This window comes from Mytilus edulis, unplaced genomic scaffold (genome assembly GCF_963676685.1).
Source record: "Mytilus edulis unplaced genomic scaffold, xbMytEdul2.2 SCAFFOLD_785, whole genome shotgun sequence".
Taxonomy (NCBI): domain Eukaryota; kingdom Metazoa; phylum Mollusca; class Bivalvia; order Mytilida; family Mytilidae; genus Mytilus; species Mytilus edulis.
Window position 1 is genome coordinate 1 of NW_027269092.1, and position 12,489 is coordinate 12,489.

The 12,489-nt window shown below is 30.9% G+C and overlaps 1 protein-coding gene across 1 annotated transcript; it reads right to left on the reverse strand.

Moving 5' to 3' along the window:
- Positions 1-81: 81 nt before the first annotated feature.
- Positions 82-5,110, reverse strand: LOC139509568 (spore coat protein B-like; the record flags this gene model as incomplete). Its single annotated transcript, XM_071296184.1, has 4 exons — positions 4,821-5,110; positions 2,601-2,691; positions 1,312-1,343; positions 82-210 (listed from the first exon to the last, which is right to left on the reverse strand). Coding segments are annotated over exons 1-4 (523 nt in total), but the record flags the coding sequence as incomplete, so codon positions are not given.
- Between the last annotated feature and the right edge of the window lie 7,379 nt (positions 5,111-12,489).

The following is a 12,489-nucleotide window of genomic DNA, read 5'->3' on the forward strand; positions in this document are numbered from 1 at the left end:
ATTCGACAAATAATTCATCTATTACTATCACCTCTTTACATGGGCTACAATAACAATAACAATAAATAATGTGATAAATACCAGAAAAAGTAGAGCTCATAAATATTCTAACTGTAGAGTGAGGTAAATTAGGTAAATCATCCAAGCATCCTTCCAATAGCCTCTCAAACTTAGCTTCAGCTTTCTTTGTCTGTTCTTCCGTTATTTTACCTACCAAAAAAATCATTTTATTTATATTAACAAATAGATTCCATCACTGCAACAATTCTTCTACGGTATTTCTCGACTCGACACAGTTAAATTGTAATATCTATAAAAAGTGGATAGAAATCCAATTAAGATTATTGACGAAAGTTTCTCTACATGAAGTGTATTTTGGGCAAACGAAAAAGTAAATATAAAAATCTTCAATGAATGCTTTCGTTCGTGTTAGATGCATGATTGTTTTTTCAGAAGTTGTTATTTGCTTTGAACTAGCTGTCAGTAACTGCAAGTATTTTTGGATCTTTACCCTATGTCTTTCACTGCGGATGCTTAATTACCAGTCAACGTCCACTATGCGTTTTTGTTAGATGCCTTTCTTTATGTATTTCTCTGATGAGCAAAGCCTTTTTGGACTGATATTTTTGCATTAAATTAAGGATGTTAGCTACTCTGATAAAAAATAACAAACTTTTTAAAAGACTATTATGAATTGATAGGATATAAATAATGAAACTAACAAAGTCGAAAAAAATGGAGGGTCCGTGTGCTCGTTTTAGAGATATAAGACATTGAAAATTTGGCGGGAAATTATTCTCTCTAGATTTTTCATATATTTAACATTGGCACCTTATTTGTTTCTAACACTATGAAAAAATAACAAGAATTTTATAAAATTTTGAAATATGGCTTTTTAAACTTTATGTGATAAAATTATAAAAAGAAAATTAGGGGTTAATGGGCAAAATTTTTTAATGACTATACATGGATAAAACCTGAGGATTCCGAAAATCTGTCAAAAAGTCAAAAAATGGAGGAGCAAACATCCTTAAAAACCATAGGTTTCTCGTTTGATTGTTTACATTTCGGGTCCTTTCCTAGCTGACTATGCAGTATGGGCTATGCTCATTGCGATAGGGTGACCTAGTCGTCTCTAGTGGAGAGTTGTCTCATGGTCAATCATACTAAATATTAATATATATGATCAATGTAATTTGACTGCAACTAATAGCACATTTACAGTACAATTGTCTGTTTATTATGAAATACGTTTCATTTCGAAATAATGTATCTACAACACAATGCTGTCAGAAATATAAAGGAACTAACTTTCTTCTCGACTTATTGTCCGCTGTATATTTCTGCAAGAGATAAATATTCAATCTTTATTTTGCTAAAATTAAACACAATTCAATATACAGGGTAAATACAACATGTACAGGAAGTCATATCAATGTTCTAGCTAGTTGAATAAATGTGAGGGAAATTACCTGTATGTGCATGCTATGTACAGATTATCGGGATTTCTACACATTGATATCGTAAAATATCAGTCGCGAGCCACCATGTGAACCTGTTTGGCGAATGAGCGGAGCGAACAAGCAAAAATACTTCACATTGTGTCATTCGGCTGATATTTGACGATATCTATACGTATATTTAAAATAATTTATAAGACTTTTAAAGATGACTTATAATTATACATGTAAAGATTTATAAAAAGAAAAATGGGAGTCAATGAGTTAAACATTTTAAGGCTTTCGAATGGATAAAACCAGAGGATTCTGAAAATCTAACAAAAATTCCAAAACATGGCATGTGAACTTCCCTAATTTAAAATTAAGGATCAGATCTTTAACATCCTGCATGCCAGGTCAACACCCTATCAGGATGAGACACAACTCGGCGCAATATTTAGACAATTTCGATTGATATGTCATAGTGTGTCTTTTAATGTTGTCATGTTACACTTCTGTCTCAGGTTAGAGTGAAAGATTACGCCAGTCAAAACGTTTAAGCCCGGTGCATGTGTATGCACATGTTTTGAATAAAGAGCCAGGTGTTCAGTTGAAGTCGTTTGAAGGTTTGGTTCATAGGGGTTTCCTTTTTTTTTTATTAGACTGGTTTTTTTTTCTGTTTGAATTATTTCACTTGTTAATACAGCGTGCTATTCGGTTTTTTCTGTTTAGTTTATTTCACACTAGTCATTTTGGGGTCCTTTATGGCTTTCTGTTCGGTTTGAGCCAATATTCTGTGTTGAAGGCCGTATTTTTACCTATATTTGTAAACGTTTTAAACATTGCTACTTGGATGAAGAGCTGTCTCATTGGCACTCATACCACATCTTCTTATTTATAAGGATATAAAGTGCGTACACAAGCTTTCAGAAAGACGGGAATAGGAAAAACTAGGTTGATTTATTGTTTTTTGCTTTACGTCCAGTGACAAATATTTCATGCATATCATGGACGAGAACAAATTGAAAAGATTACATAGGTCAACTTAATTCTAGTCACACTTTGGTAAAGATAACAGCGAAAGAAAAGAAAATCGGTGATCCTTGAATAAACATGAATGGAATAATAATATGTAATGGGAGAAAGTTGTATCAGACATACTTTGTAACAGGTTTTGCCACTTTCGATTTTGATGACTGTGATTTCTTGACCATTAAACTTTCATCAACTAAGGATGAGATTCGTGTTATACCTACATGTATGACAAACAAAAACACAATAACATACACATTAGAATTTTTTAAGTGCAGATTGAATACCGTATAGCTGGTTATTTTCGCGGAGTGTAAATTTTCGCTTATTTTCGCGGCTAGAACAAAATCGCCAAAATAAATTCCGCCAAATTCAAAATGTATATGCTAAGGTATTGATAAAAGTTTTGAATCCGCCAAAATAATAACCGCCAAAATATTTCGCATACCTTATTCAATGAAAATCGCGAAATTTTACACCCGCGAAAATAACCCGCTATACGGTAGTATGAAAATATATATATGATATCTTATTATTGTTATCTACTGATAAAAAAAAAAACTCATAAATAAATGAAGTAAAACCTATTTGTATAGACCATGTAGACAGAAAAGGTCATTTAATTACCTTTTTGGATTTTGTAACACCTGTGCCTTTATGTATAGCTTCAATTTTGAAGGGGAAAAACAAGAGCAACATAATTCACACTTTATTAGTATCTAATGTATCTTGCATACAATCATCATTCGTAATTTTTAATCATTTTTAAATCCAGTTATTATAGTACAGGAAGATAATCTAATTTGAAACTTGGTAATGAATAAGTTGCAATAGAATGGAATTTGATGCGACTGTCATACAAGTGAGAGGTTAAGCTAGCTATAAAAACAGGTTTAATCCACTATTTTCTACATAAGAAAATGTCTGTACCAAGTCAGGAATATGACAGTTGTTATCTATTCTATTGATCTGTTTGAGCTTTTAATTTTGCCATTTTATTTGGAACTTACCGTTTTGAATTTTCCTTTGAGTTTAGTATTTTTGTGATTGTACTTTTTACAAATAAAGCATGAGGGTCTTCAAATATATATTCTAGATACTGACGTTGTTTTCCATTATAATAACGTGTTCAAGCTCCCCTTTTTGTCCTTGTACATTTTAACCTATAACTGTTAATCTAGTGTTGATTATTTTTTGAATGTGGATCGATACTTATAATATTTTCACTATATGTTAGCTATAACACTAGATTAAATTCCCCAATTCCCACATAAGGAAATGCCTGTACCAAGTCAGGAATATGAAAGTTGTTTTCCATTCGTTAGATGTATTTGAGCGTTTGATTGTGTCATTTCAGAAATGGACTTTCCGTTTTGATTTTTTCTTGGAGTTCTGTAATTTAGTTATTTTACTTTTTGCTAGTCCAAATTACAATATATCGTATAGGTTTTATAGGTCGAATGGTGATCAGTAGTTGTTCACATTTTAGTCCTTTTGGTGTTTATGAATAATTATCTCATTGGCAGTCATACTATATTTTTTTATTTGCATGTTTTTTTTCATAAAAATTCAAAATGGGTCGAAACATCATTGTAATTTCTCAACCATAACACCTCACAAACACGAAACATTAACTCAAAACAGCATTAATGCGTGCTGCAGAGACAAACATCGTTGATGTGTGACAACTTTTCATGTGAGCAATGTTTGTATAAAATTATAACATTGGTTGCAATCAATTACATTGATTTCCCAGTGAAATAAAAAACCGATAATTTCACATGTGAAATAAACGTTGTTATTTCACTCCTCTGACGTCATACAACAATAGGCGTTGTCAAGACGTCGATAACGTCGGATCAAAACAAATTGTGAATGCGTAGAAAAAGATATAGTTCCTTACATTTTCTACTTTAATTTCATAAAAAAAAGCCATTTGCGAATGTAATAAAAAGAATAACTAGTCAAAGAATTCAAATATCGAAAAATATTCAACTCGTGACCAAACAACACTGATAATTTAAAACTCATACGCTGCGCGTATTCGTGTTGTTAATGTCTTGTTCGGTCACTCGTTGAATATTTTTCTCAATTTGAATTCTTCAATTAGTTATTCTATAAATACAAACAATGTAACAAAGGGAGGTTATAGCATAACAGATAGGGGCTGATATCCTCTTTTTAATTAGCAATATAGACAAGTTAATTTTAGTACATTCATAAAACAACTATTTATCTACAAGTAGATATTTATCAAACTATAGAGATAAAAGTTAGTGTTTTTTTCTTAAATACCTTCAGTTTCATGAACTATCAAAAATCTATATTCATTAACATTAAACTTCATACCGGGCTTTTTGTTAGACACTGATGTCCTGTCGCTTCTAGCAGACCCAGATGGCCTGTCGCTTCTAGCAGACACAGGTGGTCTGTCGCTTCTAGCAGACCCAGATGGCCTGTCGCTTCTAGCAGACACAGATGGCCTGTCGCTTCTAGCAGACACAGATGACCTGTCGCTTCTAGCAGACCCAGACGACCTGTCGCTTCTAGCAGACACAGATGACCTGTCGCTTCTAGCAGACACAGATGTCCTGTCGCTTCTCGGAGAATTCGTAGCCATCACGAAAGAATTTTAACCCATTACTCTGGAAAAGAAGAAAACACAAAGAATTTCATAAAAATTATCTATAAACAGATCATTCCGTCTTCGGGATTTTTTAGAAAAAGTTGCTAGCATTGATCCTATCAAATTCACTTTCGATTTTTCACTGAACTTAAAAATGACTTTTTTTATACTGTTGAAAATATTAATGATTTTTGTACCTTTCCAACAGAAAGATTCAGTATATCAAAGTTTTAAGCACTTATTTGCATGATTCGGCTCTATGAAATTCCTTTTCTGAGTCCTGAGGGATTTTGTAGGAAATAAAGAATAAAATCGCACATAATTAAAATGGGAGTAAGCTTTATTGTATGAGTTGCTGCTCTTCAAGGAAGATATCAAATCAAGAATTATAAGTGGGTAAGTTGAATTTATACTTTGAAAAAACAGATGCTACCAAATGGTGGTTGACCATCTTTCACAGATGACGATGGATATATTCCAATTTTTATAACCCCATTCTCGTCCTTTTTTCTCTAATTATGATCTACCAAATTAGATTTATCACCAGGTTTGTACTCACTTACAACAGGTACCTCTAATGGAGCAGGATCTGATTACCCTGCTTTCACGGCACCTGAGATCACCTTTATTTGTTCATGTCAATGATACTGATGAGTGCTGTCTTAAATTTTAGTCAGTTTTTAGTATTAAGCTTTTGCATATATGGGATATAATAGAAAATTGGATAGATTAGTACACCTCTTCCGAACTCCAATGACTTTAATAAATGTCTTTCACCATTGAATAGAAGGCATATATCACACTACAATAACTAACTTGATTAAACAAAGTAGGTGACCAGACACAAGTTTTTTTTCTTCTTTCCTTTTTCGATATTCAAAAAGTCCAAAGTGAATATATTTTTTTCACCAAAAACAATTTTCAATTTTTTTTTCATGTGTAGAAAAAAATTTAACTGTTAATTGGCAATCATGATATTTTTAAACACTGTTCTTTTTATATCTAGCTTAAAAAATGGATCTGTTTTTTTAATTCAGGTCATTTGTACCTGGGGTTTTTAATTCTACCCTGGAAAATGCAACTAACTCACTGTAACAATAGTACATTTACATGCATACAAACATAACTATATGTACTAAAAGACCACATTTTGTTATCTGTCAACAAATCAAATTATCTTTATCCAACAACATGTCATGGGATATCAATCTTAAGAACCTCACTGCTAAAACAAATATTATCTTGTTTTTTTTTAGGGAGAAACAAAAAGTTTGGATTTGAAATCTATGTTCGTACGATCAAACCTAGAATAATTATCTTCAGTGTGGGGTCTCTACACCCACAAACAAAAAATAACATTGAAAAAGTACAATGTAGAGCATCTAGTACGGGCCGTCATCATAACACAACGTACTAAATGTCCCTTAAATGATTGACCATCTTAAATGAAAGACACTTCAAAATCGGAGAAACAATCAATAGCATTCCCCGTTGAGATCAGTTTTAAATACTAGTGAGAAATTTACACGTTTTGAAAACATTTCACAATTTCACAGTAAAACTAAAGCTATACAAACATTTTTATTCAATACATGATGAAAGGAAACATTTTGATTCATGATGAAATGGCCCCTTAGATAGTTAGAAAATAAGAAGACAAACTCATATTCAATTGGACGGAAAGTTGTATTTACATTTATGTTCTGATTAACTTATAACTACATGTATTCTGGACTCAAGCATGATCATATCTTTATATATTGTAATGATCTATTGGCCCATGAAAACATGTTGACCAAGCGGTGTCTTTTGGTCTTTTTAAAGTATCATTGATCGACGTTTATCTTTGATGAATAAGTTAAATGTAGGATAAACAATTAATTCACATAGTTTTTATACTTTCGGGTCGAACTTGAATCAATATATTTTAATCCGAAAATCATTGCAGGATAAACAAAACTTTTGACCCCAACCCCCAATCTATTGAATTCAGTTTTTAACTTACATGGATATTTTGATGTCGTCCCTAATTACCCAACAACTTTAATATGCTATTTATACGTATGACAATGTATTAGATGGACATTCAAAGAAATTATCTCTGTTAAACGTTCAATAACAGCACTAGTATTCTTGACATACTCAGGAATGAATGATAGTAATGGCCAAGTTCCCATATCAGATACACCCGGGGTGCAATGTTGACAATGGTTATAAATTTACATTGAAAGTAATGAAAAATATGTTGGTACCCTTCGTTTATCTTTTATTTTTATTTTTTATCGTTTAAATTATTATTGCCTTTTACGTTCGAATTCTACTTAGATTTACCTGAATTTATGTTGGTACAAAATCCAGTTCATTCGATTTTATATTCAAGGGTAACAATTATTCTAAATTTAGAAATAATGTAGAAAAAAAGCAGCGATCATTGTTGATATGTATTGCATTCAATTAAAAGGATATTTAAATTTTTAAATGCAGATTGTGGGTCAAGATCTCAACACTTATTATAGACAAGAAAACTGAAGGTCTGCGTTGTTTATATTCTACTTGTAAATTCTATGGTCGGGTTGTTGTCTCTTTGACACATTCCCCATTTACAATTAAACATGTGAATCTTTATATGAGGTAGAAAATGGAACGATTAACATCAAAATCATTTACAATTTTTTGTGAACTTGACATTTTTATTTTAAAGCAATTCAACATAAGCGCTCAAACTGCGTATTTTCATTGAAATGTATCGGAAAAAGCAAGTTTCTAACAGTTTTCAATTATCCATCACCGGAGGAAAACAACTCTTATGACTAAACTACCTATATGGAAGTCTAGTGCTATGTTGGTATAAAAAAAAATCAAATACAATTTTTGGTATCTCTTTTATGTTTTTCAAAAAATAAATAAAAAAATGCAAAAATAGAGAATATAGTAAAAATTGAGAAAAGCCAGTTTCTAATAGTTTTTAATTATTCATCACCAGAGGAAAACAACACGTATGACTAAAGTACTTGTATTGAAGTCAAGTACTATGTTGGTGTAAAAAATAATGAAAATAAAATTGTTGGGATCTTTTTTATTTTTTTCAAAAAATAAGGTTAAAAAAAGAAAAAATAGCGAAAATTGTAAAAATTGATTAAAGCCAGTTTCTAACCGTTTTCAATTATCTATCACCAGAGAAAAACAACACTTATGAATTAACTACTTATATGGAAGTATAGTACCATGTTTGTGTAAAAAATAATGAAGATCCCATCTACAAATGTAAGGAGTTGATAAGGATTCTAATTATCTTAAGATTTGATTTACAAGTTTTATTTTTTAAATATGCAATATACCAATTTACAATATGTGTCTTTCATATGTCATAAGGTCAAGTACAATATAGATATATAATCATGTAGCAATCAAAATGACAGAAAATTTAAAATACAGTTGTATAGGTAATTGTTCATGTTGCAATTAAAATTAAAGAAAATTTAAATTCGACTGTCATTATAATTTAAAAAGCAAAAATTTGCTCCTGCTTTTAACAAATTAAGCTTACTGTTTACATGTACAGCTGACATAACCATATATGACTATCCAGACAACTGATACCGGGCGTTTTGAAAAGCTTCTTGGTCACCTCAGAACTAATAAAATTACATTAGAAGATAATATATACGTGAAAAAAAGCGATTAAAATAAATAATCATTGAATTATATAATAATACTTATATTATCAAAATTGGGTTAAACGGAACAGCCAAAACAGTATCGTATGTATAGGTCTTTCACGGTCAACCAAACTACCGAATGTGTCCTATAAGAATCGAAATAATTCATGGCAGCCGGAGTAAAATAATCGAATATAAATGCCCAACCCATGGTTAAATGAAAACAAATCTACGGCTGCCATGAATTATTTCTTAAATATTATACAGGATGAATAATTCAGACGATGATACATGTAAGCTATTGTATATGTTTTAATTGATTATGAATATTTACTTAGATACGATATTACACAGACACAAGTGGAAAATGTGCACAACAGAAATTACGGTCAAACACTATTAAACGAATGTAAAAAAATAATTCCTCACGTTTCATTAGTATAGGGAGACATTACTGTATGTACGGAACTAGCGTATTGTTTTAGAAGTTTACGTCACTATAGGTAAGTTCCATTCATGTTATGAATATACTATGATACATGTATTTATATGTTTACAAACAAAACACATCCAAGTATGTCTCGTAAGACGACTTATTGCTTTGGTCGGACCCAGGTTTCCATTTTATCCCATTTTTGGTTGTTCCTGTCTGGCAAGGTAGTTCATGATCGAGTTATTCATTTATTCAGTTATTCAACATTCACATATGTTAAGATACATGAGTGTGAATAATTGATAAATTCAGTTGTCCACTATGCTTGCTGGACTATAGGCAGCACTATATATTCTATTCATGCATGCCTTCGTACTAGAATAACAGATATGAGCGTATAGGGTATACGAATTATAATGTAAAAAGAATTGGTTAACAAACTTGTAATTTACTATTTATTGCTGTCATTAAATTTATTTTCAGTTGATAAAAAGTTCGATATTAAGGAATTTGATCCATTGAACTCATATGTCTACTATCAATTACTTTCAGTTATTCAAGCTCCATTGATGTCATATAATATTTATAACGAGCTCTCTCAATTAGGTAGTGAAAATAATTATGTAAAATTGAGAGAAGAAAAGTGTTCAGATTTTTTAGTTTGAACATTTTCCACCGGTTCTTGCTCTATGAAAAATCAATATTTGCCCTTCTATTTCTTTTTATAGTACATGCCATGGCTTTCCATGCACTATAAAATGATATACATGAATCTCTTTTCATTGTAAAATAATTATGAATGTGAACTCTTAAAGACTGCACTAACGAAGTGTACATTTCCCCTAGGCACTTTTCTATTGAAGAGACAAATGAAAAAAAGTTAAGAGAACTGTTTTTTTGTCTAATCATTATAAATGAAATCAGGGGAAAAAACTATAAAAACATTTTAGGTTGACATTTTAACATTGTAATTTAATTTTACACAAAAAAAAATTCACTTAACAAAAAGTTAGAAAGGAGACAAAGGTTTAGTGAAAAAATACATGTTACATTTAAATTTCAAGCCCTAAAGATCAACAACAATTTATAGGTGAAGTTTTGTCATTATTAAAAATTATATAATTTTAGAAAAGATGATTTATACAACATTGTTAGCTTTTTAAAACGAACGAGTTTAATAATACAAGATTAATTTGTACCTCCAACAGAAAAAATGTCCATTTTTGATTACTTCACTTTTTTTTTATTTTCACGAACGTATCTCATTTCTCTCATTTCATTTGTTGAAATTACCATTTAATGATTTTAACACATTTTACTAACCATGTTAACACAAAAAGTGAGCTAATAACAAAGTTTGATTATAACAGAGATTGGCTTATTTTTGGTATGTCACTCGAAGGTGTAAATATGTTATAAATTGGTCAGATAATAGTTGGTCATGTTTTATGAACATTTTATACCCTCAGCTACGCCTCGGGGTTTAAATATTAAATATAAAAAAAAATGACCGACTAATATCTAACCTGTAAAGAATGCTAAACGTGATTATGATTGTCAGTTTGAACGGATACTGCTGGAATTATAGGTATTTAGAGGTACAACTAGGGATTCGTCAAAAAAAGACGAACAAAGTTGAAGAGATAATTTTAATAAGCGACTTTTTTTCAATTAGTTGCTACGAAAATTTTGGTAAATATAAGCCGTTTGAAATCGCTTTTTTTATAGAAGAAAAACAATCTTAAAGGCGGAAATTGTAAATTCATCTTTGATGACTATTAATTACATAATGTACCCTTGCAACATCAAAACGTTATTTATACGAATGACCATGTATTACACGGACATTCAAAGAGATGTTAAAAGACATACTTACTTAATCTCAGTCAAACGCTCAGAAACAGCATAAATATTAATCATGACATACCCACGAGTGGAGGACAGTAATGACCAAATAACATTACCAGAGACACCAGGGTTGCAATGTTGTCAATAATTATCGATTAACATAGAACGTAATTTAAATATATGGGAACCCTTCAATCATCTGTCGTATTTTTTTAATTACCGTTTTAAATCACACAACCGCCTTTACATAGATTTACCTGATTTTATGTTGGTATCAAATATCCAGTTTATTCAATTTTAAATTTCAAGGGTAACTATTATTCTAAATTTAGAGAAAAAAAAATGTAAAAGAAAATCAGTGGTGATTGCAATTGTTGCTATGTAAAGCGATCTATAGAAAAAAGATATTTAAACTTTTTAAATACAGATTGTGGGTCAAGATCTCATACATGTAACTTATTATAAAACAGAAAAATGATTGTCTACTGGGTTGTGTCTATTTTCCAGTTCAAATTCGAAATATTCAACAAATGAATTATTGGAGTAGGTAGAAAAAAGTAAAATAACAAAAATACCGAACTTCTTCGAAAAGCAAAATTGGAAAGCCCGTAATCAAATGTCAATATCAAAAGCTCAAACACATCAAAGGAATGGATTGACTTGGTCTAGACATTTCGGATGAACAGAAAATGGTCGACCAACCTGGTTTTATAGCTACATGTAGCTTAACCGATCATTTGTATTTCATTATATTAACAACGATGTGTGAACAAATAAATATAATAGGTAAGCATATCGAAAAGAAGTACAGCAGACAATAATGTGTTTAATCTTAATCACTGTAAAAACAAATAAATATATTACAAAGAAACAAAAAAGGCATGTATATATGCCCTTATATTTTTCGGTTATTGGTTGTTTGCCTGCGAGGTTATTTGGATGAAGAGTTGTCTCATTGGCACTCATACCACATCTTCATATATCTATCTACTGCAGGGTTTGTTACTCGTGCTGTGTGGATGCAGTAGAATATGTCCCCGTGCTTGTAGTGTATGCCCTTTTAATTTTAAGTTATTGGTTGTTTGCCTGTGAGGTTTTTTGGATGGAGAGTTGTCTCATTAGCACTCATACCACATATTCCTTTATCTATATAGATAAGAAAAATTATCCCAAATATAAAAAACAAGAATTTCAAAATTTCCTACAGCACAATAACATATAGAGTATAAGTTTAGAGCCACACCTAATGGATACCGCCAAAAATAGAGTAAACAGTAAAAGTAATATGCCTAAGGACAAATAAAAGAATACAACAACACGTTATTAAGATGATAGTTTACCATAGTACAATGACAGGATGTACAAGTACAGCTAGAGCAACGTCAAATGTATTTCATTAAAACAGTAAAAGTTATAATCATCAAGACACATAATAGAATGATAAGCAACGTC